Source organism: Anastrepha obliqua, chromosome 4, assembly GCF_027943255.1.
Source record: "Anastrepha obliqua isolate idAnaObli1 chromosome 4, idAnaObli1_1.0, whole genome shotgun sequence".
Taxonomy (NCBI): domain Eukaryota; kingdom Metazoa; phylum Arthropoda; class Insecta; order Diptera; family Tephritidae; genus Anastrepha; species Anastrepha obliqua.
Genome location: NC_072895.1, coordinates 121,691,089 through 121,714,223, shown reverse-complemented (window position 1 = coordinate 121,714,223; position 23,135 = coordinate 121,691,089). Strand labels below are relative to the sequence as shown.

The following is a 23,135-nucleotide window of genomic DNA, read 5'->3' as shown; positions in this document are numbered from 1 at the left end:
ACGGACCAAATGGTTACCTCCAATTCGAGTAGTAGTTGATATTTAGTAGGAATTAATAAGCAAGTAATTAGCTAGCATTGAGTACTTAATTACTCGCAATTAGTGAGATTGCTTAAGTAGTGGTTTCCCTTTCGAACGCCCAATCAGCTTGTTGACGATGCGATGTTAGGCAAGCTCATCTCGCGGTAGTTTGCGCATATTGCAGGATCAACCTTCTTTTATATTGGGCTAAGCACACTCAGCTACCAGTTCAGCAAGAATTACAATAAAGAGAGGTTTGCACTTTGACATAAAGACCTTTTGTGTTCTCTACCCATCACAATATCTCTTTCAAACTCAGTTTCCACAATAAGCACAAGATTGAGCTGAGCCTTTTTAGTAGTACCTTAGTACCACATCTATAAGTCGACGTTTCGCTGAGAGTCTACAATATTAGAGGGGATATTTGCTGCTTAATTTTTATAGAGGTTTAAAGAACTTGCTTTTTTATTGCATTGGAAACCATTGTCCCAAAACCTGCCACCTCACAACAATTGGCTCAACAAAGGTAGCTTCTCCCACCGTCATTTTCGAATTGCTAGCCGCTTTAAACTATTAAAGCATTAGTAGCTCTACTATTCATACATTTTTTTTTTTTTCGGTTATATAAAAGACTTTGAAACTACAATTAATTGCATACTTTCTTTCTTTTCAGTTTCGACGCCCGCGGCCGCTCGCTACACCAGGCCATACCCTGGGCAGATGAGAATGTCTTCAAGAACAAAGCACACTTTTACTATGACACCAACCCGCCAGCGCTGCGTATAAAAAACATACAAACAAGCGATGCGGGACTGTATAAGTGTCGCGTGGACTTTCATAAATCACCGACGCGCAATTGGCGCATTAATGTGACAGTTTTAGGTAAGTGGCCCAAACAGCATAGTAAAATTTATGTTACTCAAGTCAGTTTCTTCCTTACTCAGATATTTTTGATTTTATCTAAACTTAACAAGTGAAACACTTTGTTGATTTGTTGAAGCATGTAGCAAAAAAACACAAAATTACCTTCCCAGTCACAGAAGTTGCATCGAATACATTTTCTGATGGGTTAGCTTCATACTTACATATATATAGGAAAATCGCATTAATAGCTCTTTTCGCAATATTGAGTACCAAAATCTCTGCCAGTATCCGTATTTGAGTTTTCTCAAAGTTCCAGTGAATTATTTTCAAAAATTTCATTTCGAAGCTAGAAAGCTGCACACCACAAAACGTTTTGTCTAAAAACAATAACGCGAAGAAAAAAGTTCTGAGAGATTGTGGCTTCATTTCGTTAGATGAAATTTGTTATGTAGGATTTTTTTTCCGTATCTTCATTTCGTGGGCAGTACAATAAGTGCTCGGAAGTCATTCTGGCCACACGATTTCCATGATATCAACGAGATTTTCAACGATGGGCCTACTAGAACTTCCACATACATACATGTTGCGAGAAATCTTTAGAACCACCGCTTTGCTGTTGCGTGTCACACTGTGTTGGGTCTATAAAAAGCAAAGCCTTTTCTTGTCCTCCTGCACCCAATTTTTATCTTGGTCTTTGCGGCACGGAAAAATGTATCAAATTGTCTCTTTTGTACTTCAATTTTAGAAAATTGTGATACACAATTCACTCTGCCAAAGACAAAATTGTTAAACAACTTTTTTTGAAACGTGATTTCACCTTTAAATCGCCTTAGAAATTGACCCGATGCAATGTACGCAACGTGATATGGGGCTCACTAAAGACATCTGGCGAAAAATGCTCAGAACTTCTTACTTCACTTAATATTACTTTGAGTTCCTTCCGATTCCGGTGTTTGCTTTATAACGTCGATACTTATTTCACATTTTCAAATTTCTACTCAAACTCGCAATTGCTTGAACTGCCACTCAAGCGCACATCCGTTCGTTTGACTTTGTTGCGTAAATCAAATGATTTAAGATTTTTCATTTGGAATTAAGGCCACCTTTGCGCTGTTCTACACCCATTTCTTCCACGCCTCAGCAATATGTTATGCTTACTTATATACTTGTGTTCCAAATAAGAGTTCGCTGTGGCGTATACGCGACCACCCGCATCTTTTTATTTATTTTTTACTTTTATTCAATCTGCTAAGCTCACTCGAGGCATTTCCGTTTCCGTAGCGCACATTTTTTATCTCCACCACTGCATATTATTCACACTCTCACACAGGGAATAGTGTGTGTATGTTCCCAAAGGGAAAAAGAGAAAATATATGAGTGTGTGTGGAAATGTACGCCGTGCAAGGTGTCACCAGTCAACTTGCTGACATTTTCATTACATTTTTCTTTGCAACCTGTAAGCTTTCTTAGCCACACGTGCCAATACACTCATATCATCAATTCAGCTCTCTTTGAGTTTCCACCGTGAAGCTTATTAATAGCACAGCGCTTGCCTTACTATATCCTTCCAACTTCCTCATCCTATACGTAAAACAATTTTTCTTTCAGTTATCTTTTTTTTTCTTTTTCCCATAATACTTACACTCTTACATCCCCATATACGAGGACCGTCAATTCCTGCAATCATATTTCAACATTCTTCTCTCCTTCTTTAGTGCCGCCCACTCAATTGACGATACTGGATCACCATGGCGCTGCGATACGCGACCAAATGGCCGGCCCCTACTTGGAGGGTGACAGCATTAATCTGACGTGCCTGTCCAGCGGTGGTGTGCCGCCGCCACGCGTCTCCTGGTGGCGTGAACATGCGCTCGTCGACGATTCATTCCATGTGCTGCCAGATGGCACTGTTCGTAATGTTCTACACTTGAAAAATATTGCACGTAAAGATTTACTAACGGTAAGTGAGTGTTTTTTTCCCCCCAAAAAGTGAGAGTATATTTGTATATGTGTGTGTGTGTGTAGATGCGCGTCCGTTGCCACTTTTAGCTCGCTTAGTCTGTGCCGTGTCTCGATCCCTTGAGTTGTGACTGGATATAAAGATGACTGAGTGTTGTTAAAAAAGTTGTCGTTGTTGTTGTGCCGCTGCTATTTAGCATTTTTGGATACTTGTGCTAAGTTAGTTGAGGAACAGGTGGATTTTAAATGGAATTGTTAAGGGCTTACCAGCATTAGAGCAATCGTCGGCAGCATGAAGTCAAGAAAAAGTTTTTTTTTTTATTTTACAATATTTTTAAAAGTTCAAATAGAAGTGAAATAACTTACTTTTTAGCAACAATGTAGACACTAAAATTGTAAATTTTTCACAATGTAGCGTTTTTTTTTTGAAGTGCGTTTTGTATAACAACATTTTTTTTAATAATTGAAACTAAAAAATAAATAAGTAAATAGTTCAACCCTGTCAATACTTTGGGTCTTAATAAAAATTTCGGGGGTGTACAATATAAATTATTAAAGAGAAGTTTTCTCTTACAGAGTTACTCAAAGAAAACTTCGCACATATTTGAATAAATTTTTTCAATTACAAATGAAGAGCGTGTTCCTCGCCGTTTAAGTATTCACTTAGGTGGGAGGTAAATTTATGACAAAATAAAATAAATACGTACCTACTATTTAAATACATGCAAGTACCTAAGCCATCCCATTCACATTTGCATGCGCGCAAGTTTACGGCTAAGGTGCCCGTTATAGGGGTTTTCGCTGATTAGATATTCACTTTAGCTTGCACATAGATAAGTATATTAATGTTTACATGCGAGGATGTACGGCTTATGCTGTCAAAATATTAGAAACAGAGAAGGTAAAATAAAAATTCTTATCCGCATCTTACAGAATAAAAAAATATATTTTTTAACGGTTTGAAATCTTTTACAAATTCAATAAGAAATTCTAAAAAATAACTTAAAATTCTATGAAAATTTCCTGCTTTGAATGCACTATGCGATGGTGGCAACAACATACAGCTGCCTCGTAAACATGGCTCGATTACATTCTGGATAGTGTAGCAGGTTAAACTCTTGCCTATCCAGAATCGATGCCGACATACTCAATGCATATATATGCGGCATATTAAAGTACCCTGCACGATACCAATCACCTTTTCGAAAACTTCCTTACACCCACTCAGCTAACACCCCTCTCCCTTTGGATCCAACTGGCCGAAATAGCATGTTTCCTGGGCCTACCGTTAGATGAAATAGGCGATGACAATCGGTGGCTACACCGCGCTGGCAGGGTTTGGTGAACTGCTGTAAAGAGAAGGAGAAAATTTGTAAGCAGTGATTCTTTCTATTTTCCTTTTTATTTTTCAAAAAGCTGTCTATTAATTGTATCAAAATCCTTGGTTCCATCAAATACATGAAAAGTGTTTTAATATACCTCAAAAAGAAGGTCAGATTTTGGCTAAACATTTTCATTTCTTTGAGTACTTTTATTACACTTTAACTTATTTCAAAACTATGTATACGGATAATTTCCCGAAACCAGCCAAATTTTCTAACAACACCTCAACTAAATTTTTCGCTTTTCTAAAGAAACCAAAGAGCCTCGAATGGACTCTTTTATTTCCTCTTCTCTACCTCAGCTGTAAAATCCAATTCTCAGGACCCATATTGGTGACCTATATTGCTAACCCGGCAACGCCTATAAGTTACCTGAGAAAACTACTCGCATGAGCAGCACTCTAGAGCAGCTTAGACTGTTATAAATCCTCGGAGTAACTACGCTAAACTTTTAACGGAGTTGGGAATGTAAAAAATCCAAAGCCACTTAAAGGAAGGACTTGGAACGAAATTAAGCTTCTTGCAAAAAACATAACCAAATGGTGGTGTTTCATTGAGTCGTTATGCTGCAATGGGAGAAATAAGAACCGCTGATGATGATGAGAGCTTAAATATTTGTACCCAAACTATCAAGTTCTGCCTCAAACACTTGCCTAGCGCTTACATTCGCTCTCTCATTTTCAGAAGTTATTGAGTGTTTCCAATGTTTTGACGGAGCACTGTAGCTACATATATACATATATGTATATCATATATTTCTGTGGCATTTGGGCGCCTTTGCGTGCATTCAATGATTATGACATAAAAAATGAATTAACATAAATTGCTTACGCCTTGACAAATGAAGTGGATTTTCTGCCGCACACCGCCTACTTCTACTTATATGTCGCTGTTTCTTATTGCTTTTCGAGAGTTAACCTATAAAATTGCATATGCCACAAAGAAACTGCTGTGCCGCACGCTGGTTCGTGGTTACTCCGACACTATCTGGTACAACAGCATGTATAGACACATATGTGTTCACAAATACCTGCTTTAGAGTGGCAGTAGAAAAAATACATAAATGTGTAACTTCTTCGTAGCTAGAAATGACAGTTTTTCGTTCAAGTTTTGTTGTAATTCCTTTTTATTATATTAGATATTATGAAGTTAATTTTCTTACATCTTCCTTCAATTTCTTTTTACGGGTAATATACTTACTATTGAATATGCCGGTAAGCTGATTAGGAATATTTCATAAGAAAAATTATTGGAAAAATATAAAAAAAGAAACAGAAGCACATCTTAATCTTAAATAGGAACTTTGTTTCAGAAGTTTCGAAAATTCGATTTTGTTTTAGTTAAACCTCTACTTGATGTATCGGAGAATATGAGCCAGTTATGGAGCCTAATTTAATACATTTCCGAAGACTGAAGATGAATGCAGTCAGGCGTCACGCAAGTGTTCAAGTGGCTGGCTGGATCTCTCAACTATTGATTTTTTAAATTTTCATTTGTGAATTTTGTATAATAAATTAATGTAAATGAGGTTTGCACTTCGCTCTCATGGGTTTTTTTTTTGCCCTCCACTCATCACAGTACCCCATCTAAATCTAGTTCCCTTAACAAACTTAAGAAAGAGCTGGGTTGTGCTGAGCATATGCGCCTCTCTTCCGACCACCTCCGGCCAAGATATGCCAGTCTTCTTCGCGCTATAGCATCATATTCGCGAACAAGGTGTCATGAAGTCGCTGAGAACTGGCCACTGAAACGGCAGGGGTCAGTGGTATGAATGCATTCGCAATCTGCGGTGGTCTGTGAGAATATCCGAAACATAGTACAATGTTTGAAACTTTGAATTATAAAGTTTTTGATTTACAATAAACTATACGTTTCTAAAGCATTAAATAAAAAGTTGAGCACTAAAAAATATTGAGAATATTATAAAATGATAAAGTTTATAGCTTAATAATGCCCGCACAGATTTATGTATGTGTATGCATATTCAAACTTATCACTTAACTGTTGTAAAATTTCAAAAACAGCTCACACAGATGCCAAACAACCAACTTAGAATGGAAAAGACAAGCACAGTTAGTCATTATTGTTTACCTGTGCTTGACTGCCTGTCAGCTCTTCTGCCTTTTTGCCAGATTATTTGTCTCGGCTACCTTCATTATTATTATTATTATGATGCCACTCAACATTTATTATTTAAAGCAAGCCAACTATAAAGGCACTGAATACTTAAGCAAACAAAACTGTCAGAAAGCAACCAAAATTTTGTTCAAAAATACATTCATTTACTCGTGCAAGTACACAAGTCAGTTGAGAATGTTTGAACGTATGTATGTGTGTACATTATAATCTTAATCCAGTCGGATTATTCATTATGTCGCCTGAGCTGAGTGTCATGAGTAGTATGGAAATAATAATTTAAAAGATTTTCTGTGCCTATTTGAGAGAAAACAAAACCAAAAAGTAAGCAGCAAACAAATAACCACTCATACAAAAACAACAACATATAGGATCAAGTTAAATATCCAAGCATGCATACAAACATATATATGAATAAGCTGGGTGTGCGTGGCATATTTTCAAATGACACTCATCCTATTTGCCTAGCGCGCTGGTCTTTCTTAGAGGTTTATTTTTCTAGTTCCTCCCTTTGGGTAGCGGCGCACCAATTCCTTTCAATTTGACTAAAAAAGTTTTCTTGTTATCCTCCGCCAGTAATAGCAAATATAATAGCAACCACTAAAATACATACAAATTCGACCAAAGTGACAAATGTCAGTGAAACATAAAGTCCCCCTTCTACCTTACTGCTGCACACTACAGCACTACCACTACTTGGAATTTGTTTGCCGTGTTAGGTGTTGGCTAGTGACAGTTCCCAAAGCGCATACCATACATGTCGAGGAATATTATTGAAAGTATGTCAAGAATGAGGTGGTCGGTCGGGTTGGGCATAGTGCACTAAATAATTAATGCAATAAGCGGAGTGTCAAATCACTGAAAAACTAAAATTTGTGATAATGAAACCTTTATTTAACTAGCACTAAAAAATTAGTAGTAGTGCAAAATACCCAACCCTGGTTGGAAATACAAAGTGGCGCAAAATAAATCAGCCTATCGGAAGATTTATAATTTTTGCAAATGATAGTGTACGTTAATCACATTTAGCACTTGTAAACAAGGCACCTGCAGTATTCAAAGAGATAAGCAATGGAGCGCGTAAAGGTCAAAATAATGATTTTCATTATTCAAATTCGATTAGTTTTTTATTTAGCAAAAAAGTTATTCAACAAAGCGGATGATTCATTTTACACCACCATAAGCAACGTATAACCAAAAATCAGGTTGATTTTTTATAATTATTTTCCTTAACGGTATTGCATTTTCTTCATATAAGAAAAATTTCCTGCGTACGTTGTATGGGAAAAATGCCTGAAAGAGGGATTAGCTTACTAGTATGCCAAGTATGTAGCTTCTACGAATATAAAAATCTATCAGCGAACGGAAAAATTTTTTCCTGTTAGTCAATTTTATTAGTCAGAACAATCTAGGAGAAGCTGTAACTCCTGGACTAAAATTCGCAAGCGACAGTCTCAATGCTAAGTACCAGTAAGTTCAAATAGGAATAAAGTTGGATCCAACTGGTTTTTGGCATGTTGTCGTTTGCGAATTTTACTGTATGAGCTGCATCCTCTCAGAGGAGATGCTCTTTATTTCAGCAATTTTATTATCATTTACCTGACAGCATTTTTGCATCCTTTCAATTTACTTTGCCAGGACTTTGCTGATGGCTTGTGGCTCTACATCACGAGTACTTCGACCAGATCGTTTCTGGATTAGCAATTGTACATCTAATAATACCGTACAAAACACGTCGAACAAGTTCAAATTAGGATTCACAATTGACATCGAGCCCTCTAATTGACATCGAAAAATAGACTAATAACTCAGGCTACCGCACTTAATGTGCAAAGTATCCATTTTTGACAGACAGTGTGATAAGATGCCACAGCTTGTTGAAATAAAAGTGAAATTGAAAGGATCGATAATCCGATCTTATAACCCAAATGGCATCTAAAGCAGCATTTTTGGAAAAAAAACATAAAATGCCAGCACTCCAAAATCTACTCTACACTCCAATGTTACTCACTGCGGATGCATGGCTTTTCGATATTCACATGCATGTCTTTTGCACCTCAGGCCCAAGTACTTTATCTGCTAACATCTGGCTAAAGGAAGTTTCTATTTCCTATTTCTAATAAACACACTGTCTTGCGCTGAGACATGATATGAACTGGCAGACAAGTATTTGAGTGCCAGTTAGCGTATGATTTAAAAAGATACTTTCATTTGGACCACCCACTCATACCCATTAACTCTTTAAACTCTTGAATATCTTCAGCGCTGCTTACAACTTCGTGTGTGGCATATTTATCTTACATCATTTTCCTTCATTATTTAAAGTTCCCCACAAACACGTATTCGCTTATTCCATACAACTCACAAACTCATTGTTCACGCTCGCCTAAGCCGTTCTCAACGCCCACCCGGAAATGATGAATCTCTCTCTTGGTGTGACAATTCTCAAGCGGTCAGCATTAGCACCACATTGTTCACGGCAACGTCCAACTCTCAAGAATGCTGTAAATTGCTGCTTTAGTAATATTTTTTCTTTTCATTTCTTTTTCTTTGTTACAATTTAATCCAATATCGCGCGCCGCATCAACGTGTCGCCGAGTGAAGTGTGTGTGCGTGTGTGTGTATCTGCGCACTAATACTTGTGTTACTGTTATGTTTCAGCACAGCTATCTCGAGAGCTAAACGTTGTTCGCAGTGCTGGGCTTGTGTTTTCATCAGTACTGTACGGTTTAGAAATTACTTGCTTGTTTACTGTGTGTGTTTTACTGTTTGTTGCCTTGTTTTATTTTCCATGTACATATTTACAATTTATTTCTCTCACTTCCGCTGCTGGTTGACCTTCCTTGTAACCAGTTGTCCTGCTGCATGAATTTGAGGCCGCTTGAGTTGTTGAGCTGCCACAATCGTAGACTAAATTAATTTCTACACCTGACATTCGTTGCTTTGTGCGTGTGCGAATGCACGTGTCTGTGTTATTTCCAATAGTTTAGCCACTGTATGTACCAAGGCTTCTCCCTTCTTCCTAGCAATATTTTTTCTGCCGCTCCAACTAATATGAAAATACTTTTCTCTGCTTTCCTTTTCTGACGCGCACTGTTGTTGCTACCCACATGCTTTACTCCGAGACCGCACTGACTTCGTTTAGCTTTGAAGCTCATATGTTTGGCAATCTGTTGGACGAAAAATGTCTGAAATGGTGTTAATCGGATTTGCTACATAAGTTATAGACTTTAATTTTTCAATTACATAGCTTTTCTGACTGCCTAGCACTGGCATTCTGTGCCTCTATGCATCATAGGTGTGTGGCTGCTGATTTATCTGCGTTCTTTGACACTTAAGGCAGCGCCTTTTTACGTGCGACGTGAGGCAAATAAATTTAAATTCATCGCTTAAAGTACTTGCCTTTGATTTGTGCCTTACACTTGTTTCACAACTTCTCCACGACCTGCCTAATTCTTCATCGCCTCCAATTCTCTTTTTCTTTTCATTACTTTCACTTTGCCACAAATCAAAAATGCTCGGTGCAAACCACCCAACTTCAAAGTACAAATGCCCCATCAGCTGTTCGTTGGCTAACAGATATGCACAGTTGTGTTTGCTATATTGCGCAATATTACGTTCGCCTGCAGCACAAAATAAATGTGCCTTGAAATGAAATGCTGCAGTTCACCTTATTTTTCGCAAACTGACCTCTTTTGCAGCAAATAATTAATGGTATGTCAACAACGCACTATTTAAGCCACTTCACTTCAATATTTCCTACTTCGAATTGTATTTACCTACTTTCCAAAATCACTTAGTAAAATCATTTCAACAAAAACTTTGCAAATTCTGAAAGGGGAACTTGCACTCTTACACCTTATTGCTGAGATCCGGCAAGCAGAAGTACTTAGCTATTTATTTTTGCCGCAAACTTTATTTAGGAAAGTTCGCCAAAATTATTGTATGTTTGTATCTGCAACCAGCTTAGAAACGTTTGCGGTATCTGTGCAAACCGAAATTTTGCAAGTGCAAGTGCACAGTTGCGAATTGTGGTGGCATGCACGCATATACACACACATACATACATGCCTGCATAGAAATATGTTACAAATATACCAGCGTAAGAAAAACTATTTATACAAAACTATCAAAGCTTCTAAGGTTTTGCTACTGCTGCCCTAAGTTTCATCGTAGTTTGTGAGACTTTAGTAGTTGCGCTGCTGCCTTCAAAAGTTTTTGGCGGATTACCGTATTACGTCAAAAATAGTTTCGCATAATACTGTGCCATATTTTGTCGGTATTCGTTATTTCACTAAGCTTGCGGCAGAATGTTTAATAAAGCATTTTGCTTGTTTATTTAGGCAACTGAGATTGGCGCCATACTTCATCTTAAGTTGTTGCTTATTAGAAGAAATACTGACATCTTTATATGGGAAATGTGGCAGCTTAACATGCTGTAAAGCAGTAAATGCTTGGCATAAAAGGTCTACTTAAGAGCCTCATTCGCCACGTTACTGAATATTTTATTGGCAGCAAATTTTATTAATGAATGTTGTAGTCGCCTCTAGTAAACGGCATTCTGGTGCGCTGAAAATATTGTCAATAGCGTGAATACACACCTCAGCGTGTGCTGACAAGGTTTCTTCAAGCATCAATAATTCTTTCGTGCTGACATGGTAATATTGCACTATTTAAGGAGCCCTATTTATTCATGTGCCAACTTTTCGAAATCTAATTTAGCGATAGGATTTTTCAATACGGGCAACGCAATTTTAAGGCGTGAACCGGAATTCAAAGGCAAAAGTGCCTTTCGGTTATAAAAAAAGTTGTTAATTAAGGGCATTACATATTTAGAAAACTATTTACGAAGCAAATTAAACATTTATATCTAAAAGATTACCTTTAACGACTCAAGAAAACCCCAAATACTTTCAAATATGGGGAGGTTGAAAAGTTTGCGCTAGTGAGAGAATCGAAAGGGAAGAAGAGATTTTTTTACCACGCACTTGAGTAACAACTTAACAACTCAATATTTTTTTATACAGGGTCCTTGCGGTTAACGAACGCATGCATAAATGTGACTATAACTTCCAGAAACCATTATTTTCTTTTTTGCACTGTTGGAAATAGGACATCGAGGACTACAATTTAATTCAAGAAATGAAGAGACGTGCAGTTATCGTCGATTCATATGCAAATATCACCGTTTTAGAAATATTTAATTTCTAAGGTGCGACTGTTCATTTGTTCATTAGGTTCGCCACGATTTGGAAGCATCAGGCGGTGATGCAGAATCTGTTGCGAAACACAAAAAATATGAGGAACGTTCTGACTCTGTCCGATCTGCAGAATTTATTGACCAAGTGCAAGCGATCATTGACAAGTACCCTTCAAAATCAGTGAGAGCACTTGCGAATGTTTCTGACTTATTTGTCGAGTTCTTGATGAAGATCTCTGGTATAAGCCCTACGTTACGCACAGAAGGCCTGTTGTGTCGAAGCAAACACTAGTATAGCGGGACGGATATTGAGATATTTTGTTTTTTCTGCCTAAAAAAATGTTGACCAATACCAAAAAACCAAACGCAGAAATAACAAATGGATATGTTCCAATCCTATAGAGATTTCAGTTGTCTTGCATACGAAGTTTCCAATCACTTTTATGGCTTTTGGTGTTGTGAGCAACGAAAGACACTTCTTTACTCAAGGATTCCGAATGATTCTGCTGCATGTATCGAGGTTATAGAGACAGTAGAGAAATCTTGGGTTGATAGTGTACGCGGTAACAGCCTATACGTCTTTCAGCAAAACTCTGCTCCTTCACACAAAGCGATGGTGACACAAGACTAAATGACTTAAAACTTCCACGACCCCATAACACGGAGCTTATGGCCGCTTAACTCCCCAGAAATTTATCTGCATTAAGCAACCGCATAACACCATTTCTTCTCTGAAGGCAATACGAAGTGCAATATGGATAAGAAACATTTGATTCGGGCACGCAATTATTTCTAGATCCGGATTGAGGAGGTTATTGCAGTTAATAGAAATCTTATTGAATAATTTTATAAATATATAATAAGTTAATGTTGTGTAAAAAATTAGTGGAGTTTCATTAAGTTTTATTCAAAAACTACAATTTTTTTAATATTTTTTCGTGTTAGTCATTTTCAGGTGACATTTCAATTTGTAGATATTAAATACATTTACATAGTTGAAATAGAAAATCGACAATTTTTATTAATTTGTAAGTTATATGTTCCAGTAGATCTGGATAATACTATGATGCCACTGGTATCTGCATTTAAAAGCCTATTGTATATTAGATTATTGAAATGCATGAAAAGATAATCAAATTTTGTGTTGATGATAAAAGGAATTTCTGCTTGTTTATATTAGCACACCCAGACAAACAAAAATTGTATAAATTACATGAAAGTTTGAAAAGTGTATAAGGCTTAAGAAATAGTTGATTGAGAAGGTAAAATAATGTTTTCGAGTTTTAATTTCTCTTCTCTTACATCCTACGAGCTTTTGAAACGCCCTCGTATTTTCAATTATTTAGATAGGGTGGGCATCTCTATTTACGAAAAGTTAAGAAATGTCAGCTGTTTTACTAAATTGATTGACAGTATTGATTTTCCATAATACGTAATAACTATATAATTGTCTAGCAGAGTTATTTAATACTAATTTTTTCTCTCCGTTTTTTCATTTATGGTACACTCCATCCTCTTTTTTAAGAATTATATATTCAAGTTATCTATCACCCCATACAATCGCTGCGCTCATTCTTGCTGCCAGCCGAAAAACGGAGGTTATTGCCTCTATCCAAAATCTGATATTCTATTTAAGTAACGGCCGAATGTGTGGCCGGTAACTAATTGCCAGTTAAAGCAGTCAACCTGTTATGGCGCCAACATTATAATTATCGAAAAATATGTACTAACTAATAGTTCTCTGCCGCAGCAAATTTATGTTAATGATTGAGCGGAAAATATTACTGTTTGATTGCATAAGCGTGAGAACGCTTTAGACGCTACTATTTAACTCATACTGTGCTTCTTCACTTATACATATACGTTTTTCCCCCCTACAGGTTTACACGTGTCAGGCAAGCAATGGTCATGTTGTGGCGGCTCTGACGAAAAAGGTTGTGCTGGACATGAACTGTAAGTAAACACAAATTCAATAGAAAATTTGTATTTGTCTTTCATGCTTTGTTTTGTGAAATGAAGGAATGAATTGATTGAAAAGCTAGCGCATGTGTTTAAACAGAAGGACGTAGAAAAGAAGAAAAAATACAAGTAATCAGCAATGACGAAGTAATTCGAAGTGAATTTCCAAGCTCTTCCTTTGGTTGAAAAATTAAAACCAGAACTTGCGTGGATAAATTTTAAGACATTTGAAATGCCTCAAATTATGTATGTGGAATTAAAATGTACATAGAGTTCTCGAAAAATGAGAAGAAAAAATAAGAAGAAAAAATGAGAGCACTTTTGAAGGTCCGTGGCCTCAGGGGAGAAAGACGTAAATCGGCATTAATATATTTTATTCTCAGTTTTATTTATTAATAGTAACCGCTCCTCTGCCGAAAAGGCTATTTCATTTTAGTTTTAGAGTTTTCATGCTCTCTCATTTTTTGGAAGTGCATTTACAGCGCATAAACTTCTGTAGTATATTTTCCACACATAGAGTGAAAACCTTTTATTGTGAGGTCAAATTAAAGCAAAATCAATAGAAATGCCCCCACAAACCCCTTTTTATACTTATACATCTTTGTAGTAGATTGAATATAATTTGTGTCAAGCCCCCCCGCTACTACGATTTTTATAAATATCTAAGGCCAGTTGGCGGCCTTGATATAGATACAATTTTGGGAATACATCGGCTGCACCATCAATAAAGGTGACCCATTTCTTCAAAAACATTTATTATTCAACCAGCTTAGGTAGATGATGGAACATTTTTTGTTCTCGCTCCACTGATTCTAGTAAACATCTCTGCGCATGAAATGAAAGGTATTTGCTCAAGGATATCCCAGTCTAAATTTTAACCAGAAAAAGGGATTGAATCAGAAGAAAGTGGCCGTTCGATAGACAACTAGCCGAAGCGTTGGTACGATTTATGGATCGAAAAATGAGCCCTAAATAGATTTCCATTACTAGTCAGCATCACCTCTTAAAACAGTTTAAAGGTCGGTAGTCATTGAGGAGATTTTTAGTTGGCTGGTTTAGCTGTGAGATATCAATACTTCATAATTCTATAATCTACTATACTGAACTGTGCTCTTCATTGACGTCATGACAAAAGAAACAGATCGTACCGCGCAATTCGACATCAGGGACACAGCCAAAAAGGCATTGATATGTAGGTGCTTGAGGAGTATCAGAACCATTTAAGAATTTATAAGTACCTACTATAATTATCTGACGTCGAGTGCACATTATGACCATTCTCGGCGTCTTTATATTTGTACCAAAAAAAAATAATCTTACCATTTAATGTTAAATTAATAGGCTTTATCTTTAAACGCTCTTCTATGTGAGCTGTTTAGCTGCTTTCTCCATTCAAATCCGCTTGTACTTACATTAGCTGTCATTTCAGCTTTATTTTTTTCATTTTCCACCTGAACAAGCATTTGTACTTACTCACTAATACACATTTCAAATAGTCTCCCTTGCTTTTTCTTAAGAAAATATGCGTCAGCTCAGTTGACGGTACCGGAAAATCCCTTTGAAATTACATTCATTACTAATTTCCCCTCACTAATCAAAATGCAGGTAGTCTTTTTTCTGCAAATTTGCGCTATCCCATACATAAGTTTATACATATGTATATCTAAATCTTCCCTGCAGTCAAACGTACTAGCTCTGAACTGTCTCTACTACCAGTTTGCTCTTGCAGCGAAAGTATCATAGTTCAGCTTCTATTTTTTCAGTAGTATTTTTAACATGGCGATGCCCTCTGAAATGCCAGTTGCCAGCCTAGCCAGCATAACATAATTTAAGCAGCTAGTCAGTTGCTAAATCACCTAATAATTTAACAAAACTAGGTAAATTTCGTTCCGAAAATCTTCAGTTGTGGCCTTTTTGCAATTGGGAATAAAAAAATGTTAAACGAATATTAAAAAAAAATTCGTACACTAAATATTACCCAAAAAGTGTTCCACAAACAGCAAATTAACGGAATAATATTAGTTTTGCATACTTTTCAAATCGTTCACTTCGCACCTAGTACCATTGGAGTCACTCTATGCCTAGTCACTTTTGAGCTAGTGAGTCTTCTGCTATCAAATACCAGTACAATGTTGTCTGTTGAATAGTTTCGCCTTTCACTGGAGGGTAGTAAGCAATAAATGTACCTTTGCGGCATTCATATGCACTAAACATGCAATTGTATGCTAAGTAGTGGCATATAAATGTCAACTACAGAATTGGTAATAACATAAAATACGAGTAGCAGGCCAGCAAAAGCTCAAATAAAATATGTGTTGCCATACATATTTACCCGTATCTGTCCTTATTTATGCATATGTATAAGTATATCAGGCTAAGTTAAGTGGAAGAATATGTTGGACAAGGCCAGTCCGCTTATTGGATATAGCACAGGAAAAATGTTGTAAGGTAGAGGAAATGTAGTCAAAGTTAATTATTTGCTTTGTCGTTGGAAAAGCGGAATAGATGAAGAAAAAAAAGAAAGAAAAAATACTAGACGAAAAGGAATGAAACACAACGCAGTAACCGTGTAGAAGGTTCGGAAGGCTTATGTAGAGGCATAAAAAAATTTTATACGAACATAAATATGTATGTGTGCATGTTTGCATATAAGTCTATGTACTATATATGCTCATTTGCATGCATGTGGGCTCGTAAAGCATACATATATTCGCTATGTAACATTTGTCCAATTTTTGGAGAGTGTAATTAAGTTGTGGAAAAACAAGCAGTTGCTTTTTTGGGGTTAAGTGCCAAGTCTAATAACTACTCTTTTATTGTTTGTTTTTGTTTCTTTTTTTTTTGCCTAAAACACTTTTTACCGCTACGTACTTCCGTACCTTGGCAAAAAAACAAAAACAGGAACATTTAAAGGGGATTTTGTAGTTTTAGATGACCGGAGTAGCTACCTTTTTGGGGAAAGTAATTAATCCAGAGAAACTAGGAAAAAGTAATTAGTAACATGGGTTCAACGCAAGTTGCGCTATCAGAGGAAAGCTTAAGCTTACTTTATTTAATATTCAAAGGAAGAAATGTAAAAATTTAGCTTGGTGAATTATACCCGATTTAAGTAAAATATTATACAAGATTTTCTAATAGGAACGGAAAGCGATAGAATATTAAATTAACTTTCTAAAGATGAAAGAATTGATATAGCTCTGGGAATCCCGGTACTAGCATCCTTAATACATAAATATAATTGACGCGTATACATAAAAGTTTTTAGGTACATCTACTCAGCTTCCATCTAATTGGTGCTGTGAGTCTTGATGCTGTACCACAAATGAAGGGACCTACCTACCTGTGCTTTTTACCACCTGTGTTTGGCAAACCATTTTATGCCGAGCTTTCTCACGGCAGAGTTGCACTCAGCAAATTGTCAGTGCCTGATAGTTCCCAATTCACAATTTGTCACTCTTTCAAACTACCACCAAATCATAAAAGGCCTGTTGAATTTCTCTATTCTAATATACTAGCTCTTAGGAGATCATCAACTTTGGTGGTACGCGCCTGTCAAGGTGACCACATTAGGTAAGTTTATTTGAAAATATATTCATGTCTCTAACTACTATGAGCAACCCACCACTTGACTACCGCGTCTCGGACATCAATCACGCCTACGCGTCATCTTGTGCGATTCTTGACAATGCACTTCATTTCGCTCCAGCTATTCCCCATACGTCTAGCTTCCTTTTCGACTTTTCACCTACAAGTTTTCCTTGGTCTACCAGGCATATGACCAGCATTCGCAAGCGGAGACTTTTTAACAAATCTGTTTCTCAAGCAGCGATTTAAGAAAATCTGGAGGCCCTGAAGTGATGCAGTTGGTCACTTTCCACGTGGGTATGAAAAACCTCGTCTTGTGTAAGCTGTAAGGCGTACCCACACATATTTACTACGTACAGTGAAACGGCAACAATTCGTAAAAAAGTCCTGCCCCTTGCATAACTCGCTCAAAAGATATATAATTTGCTACTCTCCTCGTAAACTCTTCTACTCGTTCGTGTCTGATAAAAATGCCATATAACTTGTTTCCATTATCCATATAGTGTTAAAACTTGAAATTAACGTAATAGTAATAAATTGCAAATCGCCTTTAACCATTACTTTTGCTTGTGGTTTTGAAAAAGTGCTTTGTATTCTGAAAATCGCGTTGGCTCTTAATATTTTGGTGGTCCCATGGATTACGAGCAGACGCGATTCCAATTGGTCTATGGATAAGTTCGTGCGGTTTTACAACAGATGGCGTAACTTGATTATTATTCCATCGATCCACATTTCCAAACATTCATTGGAGAGCTACTGTCGTAAGGCACAAACGTCAGTATAAGTTTTTTATTTGAAGCGTAAACAACAATATTTTTACCACACTTGAAAATGTCGAATTTCGTGCCAAATAATGTGTTTTTGCGGGGAATTCTTTAATATGAAGAAAAAAGCAGCCGAAAGTCATCGTATCTTGGTGGAAGTTTATGGTGAGCATGCTCTAGCTGAGCGAACGTGCCAGAAGTGGTTTGCACGCTTTAAAAGTGGTGATTTTGGCCGCGCCGCCAAAGTTCATGGATACCAAATTGGAGGAATTGCTCGATCAAGATCCGGCTCAAACGCAAGAAGAGGTTGCAAAAACTTTAGGAGTTGATCAATCAACCATTTCCAAACGTTTAAAAGCCATGGGAATGATCCGAAATTCAAATTTCGAAAAAAACCGCACGAACTTATTCATAGACCAAATATTTCATAAATCCAAGATTTTTGTTAGTAAATCTGAGGCATTTAAATTTCAGTGCAAGCATTAAAGAACTTCAAAAAGTAGGCATTTGAATAATATTTCGCTGCGTGAAAAAACACCAACTTTGTCTTTAAATAGTTTTGCGCTTACTTTTAGGCGTCTTTTGTTCTTATAATACGCTGGAGCCAAACAATTACTGTTTAGACAAAGAGTCAATTTAGCATATTATCGCAATTCCAAATACTTGATTTGAGTGCTTTTTAACGCACGCTAATCGCACTCCAAATTTTGTACGGAAATTTTTGCAGCTGCTTTGTTTGACTTTACAAAAGACTCGCATCAAAAAACCAAGTGCCAGCAGTTGATTGACATAAATGAGTTCCGATCTAAACAAAAATATGAACAGAAGTCAAGTTGAGAGATTAAATAGGAAAATTGTAGGCATTAAAGCGCAATTTGACAAACATTTGACATTCGACAACCAGACGGAAGACGCGCTGACAAAGAAAAGCTCAAAATTAAACAAAAGACAAAATTCGAGTAAGCAAAACAAAGATAAATAAGCAAATGCGCCCAATGTGTTTTTAACGGGGTACAAGTGCATGAATTTGTTAAATTAGTAAAACGCGTCGCACGAGTGTATGCAGCAAATAACAAAAGTGAAATGAAGGAAATGAGCGCGGAAGAAGGAAAAGCGCTAACGGCAGTCTAGCACTAATTTGTACGTGTTGTTGGTGGTGGCGTGTTAAAGTCCTTTGTGAATTTACAAAATGCAGCAACAAGAAGAACAAATTCAGCGCAAGTGGGAAAGAATGGGCATGGACGCACAATCAAAGAGGGTGGCGGCAACGATTAAGACGCAAGCGTTGGAGGACGCGTGTGGGGTGTTACTGCTTGCGTAACAGGGCTGACCTAACAAAGCAGTCAATTTTTTCTTGTGCTTAGTCGTGCCATTAACAAATCGCACGTTTTCCACTCACACACACCTGTGACTTTCGGAACACCACCTTTTGTTACACAACAACAGCAATGGGGGTATACAAAGGCTTGCACACTTCCTTACAATTGGCAAATCAAACGTTGAAGAAAGTGCAGCACGACAACGCCAGGAATAGCACACATACACACACATGCGCATTAGATCACACTTTTCAATTACGCGCACACAACAGCTCAATAGGCATGAGCTGTGTGCACCCCTGTAAGTAGGCAACAAAGCACATCAATGATAAGTAAGAAGCAATAAACAATAAGCAGTCAAGACAAGAAGAATGGTTGGATAATTTTTAGCGCGTGACTGTAATTAAAAGTCGAACAAAGAGAACAAATACACCAGTATAGCACAAAAACACATACACACCCACACTAATGCACACTAATTTACAAGCTTTGTATGTAATTACAACTGTAGTTTGACATGCGGTGGTGGCAATGCTGACGGTTGCGGTACTGATGCGATGTGCTACGTGCACTTATTTCTCGATTTTAATGTTTTTTCTTGTTTCTTTTTTTTGCAAGCGCGTGTATTCAATATTTCTGAGTGCATCGCCATCACCCCACCCTCACTATGACTGAGGCGATTATTTTTCGTGACGCATGCATCACACGCTGTTATTTTCGTGACATTTCCGCGACACATTAAAGGCATTGCGCAGTGTGTAATTTGGCTGCAGCCATCAACGCTTCAGAGAGCGCGCGTTGCCAACACCAGCGACATCACAAGAAAAAATATCGCCCGGAGCCATCACTAACAGTAGCGCCAGTGCCAGCAAAGCAGTCCTCATTGCACGTTTCAACTATCCATTTTGACGCTTCCAGTGCATTTTTTCTGAAGAACTGATTGTGATTGAATGTCACTCGCATGCGTAACGCGTGATTGGCAATAATTAGTGCGCATTGGTTGCTCGAAGGCAATTGACCTCTTTCTCTGTTTTGGCACAATTAGATTTCGGTCTTGCGTTAATGATTTTTTGTACTCACTTAGCAGCAGCCTTTCCTGTCTTACTGATTACCGATAAGCTGTGTTGGGGTTGACTCCTGACTCCTTTCGTTTTCCAAGTTGCATGAGTGTGACTAGTAATTAATATAAAAATAGATTTCAATTCAAAATTTTAATCACAGGGTTTAACTATTAATATAACTACTTGTAGACCTCTACCGCATTCAGGAATGAAGCCAATGACCCATAAGTATATACAACATTTGACCTCAGTTATAGAAAAAAAACAGTAAAAAACGGTGGCAAGTCCAAAATGGTGTGGAATGCTCTTCGGCGCTAGGAGTAGGTCCGTTTATTTTGGATAAAAGATAAAATGAATGCAATGGACCATGTGGATATATTGAATACTGTTATAATTCCATATACTAGAGAAGAAATTCCCATAAGATGGGAGTTTATGCAGGACAACAACTTCAAGCATTCAACAAAATTAGCAAAAAAGTGGTTTATAAAAGAAAAAGTGTAAGTTTCAGAATGGCTGTCGCAGTCTGCTGACTTAAACCCTATTGAGCATCCATGAGCAGAACTGAAAAAGATAATCGAGACTTTCAAAACCACAGTTCAAAAGCCTTGGTACTATATTTCTCCGGACAAATGAGCAAATTTAGTAAATTTAATGCATCGAAGATGCGAAGAAATCATAAAACAGGCCGGAGGTGCTACAAAATACTAAATTAATTATCCGTACAAATATATAGGATGTTTTGTCGAGTTCCTTCTCCTCCTTTGAGCAGGGCGACTTGATATTGGGATCTACAGTTTGTCATGAGGAGCTTTTTCCTGGCAGAATTACATTTGAAGGCTTGCGATTGCCTGCCGAATGGCGACCGCTATTAGAAAAAACTTTTTCATTTTTGCTGTCTTGAACACAGAGTTTCGAACCTACGCACTCCCGAAGGGTAGTCACCCACCAACCTATTCGACTACGGCGCCCACATTTTTATTTTTACTTTCATTAAATTTATGGTTACAAAACTTGGACTTAAAAGTGGTTACCCATTTTGTTTTCTTGTCGATGAGTTTGGTCTACGACATGACTGTACCCTCGTCTATTCTCTACCCCTTCTTCCCTTGATGTTGAATTTTCCACGCCTGTTTAGGTTGCGCTCTCCAACACAATAACAGAAATTTTGACATTAACTTTCAACAGTTGGCTCTCTTTTCGTTGGCCAACACTTACAGAGCACCAACTTAAAAGCAAAAATGGTTCTAAAAGAAATGAATAAAAAGAGCCTTGGCTTCAGAGCTCAAATCTCCTATTGCATTCTGTTTCTGGCCACACTCTATTTCCTGCTTGCTTGGTTCTCGTAAATAATTTCTGGCAATTGTTTGCAAGAAAATTTTACTATTTCATTAAAAACTTTTGGTGATTTACTTAAGTAAATATGCAAAATTAAATTACCAAAATACATACATACAAAGCGTACATTTTCAAAGCAAGTTACAGGCAGTTCTAAGCTTAGCATTTGTCATATACTTGTAAGCAAGTAAACATATTTCTAGGCGCTTATACAGCAAATTTGGTAAGAGAGAAAAAAGTATCAAAGTACTGTCTGCCAATATGTTGAAATATTTGTTTTTATCCTTACTTAAATTTCCCTGGAAAATGCAGCGAATAAATCAGCAAATACCGTAAGAACCCAAAGAAAGTAATAAAAATAAAGAAATGAATGCTGTGAGTGAATTCGTGAGATTTACTCATATTTTTCGGCTGAAGTGTAACTAAGTACGCGTTTACAAGCATGCACAATTACATATGTATGTGTGTAGAGATAAGCTAAGGCAAGTAGGTTAACTAGAGTACAGCAACACCCAGCTGTCGACCGAAGAAATATGTTGCATACATTTAAGCGCGCACAGATAACGCCCAGAACGCCTACGTCCAAGCTGAAATATTTTGGTAGACGAATTTATTTGCCCAACCATATGGGAATGCATGTGGCAAAACATATATTTTTTTCTTGGTGTGTGTATGCAAATACAACTGTGCACACTACTCGTATTATAGCAGCGCATCCATATAGGTACGTGCATAATTTGTGTTTGTGTATGCTATGTAGATTAGTTTGCTAAATAAAATATTCGCCAGATTTATGCTCAAGTTTCACCTGTTCACAGCAGCTGCAGTATGTGCCGAGTTTTCTTAAACAGCTGTACTTACTTTCTACTGTTTAGTCTTGGCTGAGTTTCTCTCTTTGCTTTTCGTTTCTATTTGTGCACTACTTGCAAGCAAATCCACACTTCATACGTACATACATTCTTATTAGTAGTTTAAGTTGTGCATAAGAAATTGGCTACTCCAGGTGGGGTCAAAGATTGATGTCAATTGGCTGTTAGCGTAAGCTGTTCTTAGACGGGATTTTTGTTTGTGAGCACTAAAATGAGAAAAAAAGCAAATGAAGAATCTTAAAGAATGTCTGGTATAAGTATTTTTTCTTAAACTACTATTTAAATGTTTCGAATATATGAATTGGTCTTAAACCAGTACCGACAGTCTGGAAGTATGAAACTATTTAATATTTAAAAACGAGTATACACATTTTTCCTTAACCGTTATGTTAAGCTCAAACTTAATAATAGTTAACAATTTCTTCCTTTTTTACATTTCAGTGCCACCACTAAGTTTGCTGCTGCAGGGTCTCAATCATGCGCTCATCGCTGGCACGCGCACTCACGTAACCTGCACAGCTGTGGGTGCACGACCAGCACCTCAAATTATCTGGACAAAATCGGGGCAGGTGCTCAAGGGATCTACGCAATCGGTAAGCCTTCATTCTGAAACTTCCTTTCAGTATTGAAAAATGGATGGGGATTGGTGTCGGGACTTCCAGAGCTTTTACTGCAATC

The 23,135-nt window shown here is 37.2% G+C and overlaps 1 protein-coding gene across 1 annotated transcript in view; it reads left to right on the top strand.

The window, feature by feature from the left end:
• Positions 1–23,135, top strand: part of LOC129245064 (uncharacterized) — a 203,492-nt gene that overhangs the window by 137,051 nt on the left and 43,306 nt on the right. Inside the window, exons 4-7 of the mRNA XM_054883032.1 lie at positions 695–903; positions 2,601–2,845; positions 13,443–13,515; positions 22,899–23,050. Coding sequence (XP_054739007.1) covers positions 695–903; positions 2,601–2,845; positions 13,443–13,515; positions 22,899–23,050 — 679 coding nt within the window. The remainder of the gene's footprint in view (positions 1–694; positions 904–2,600; positions 2,846–13,442; positions 13,516–22,898; positions 23,051–23,135) is intronic.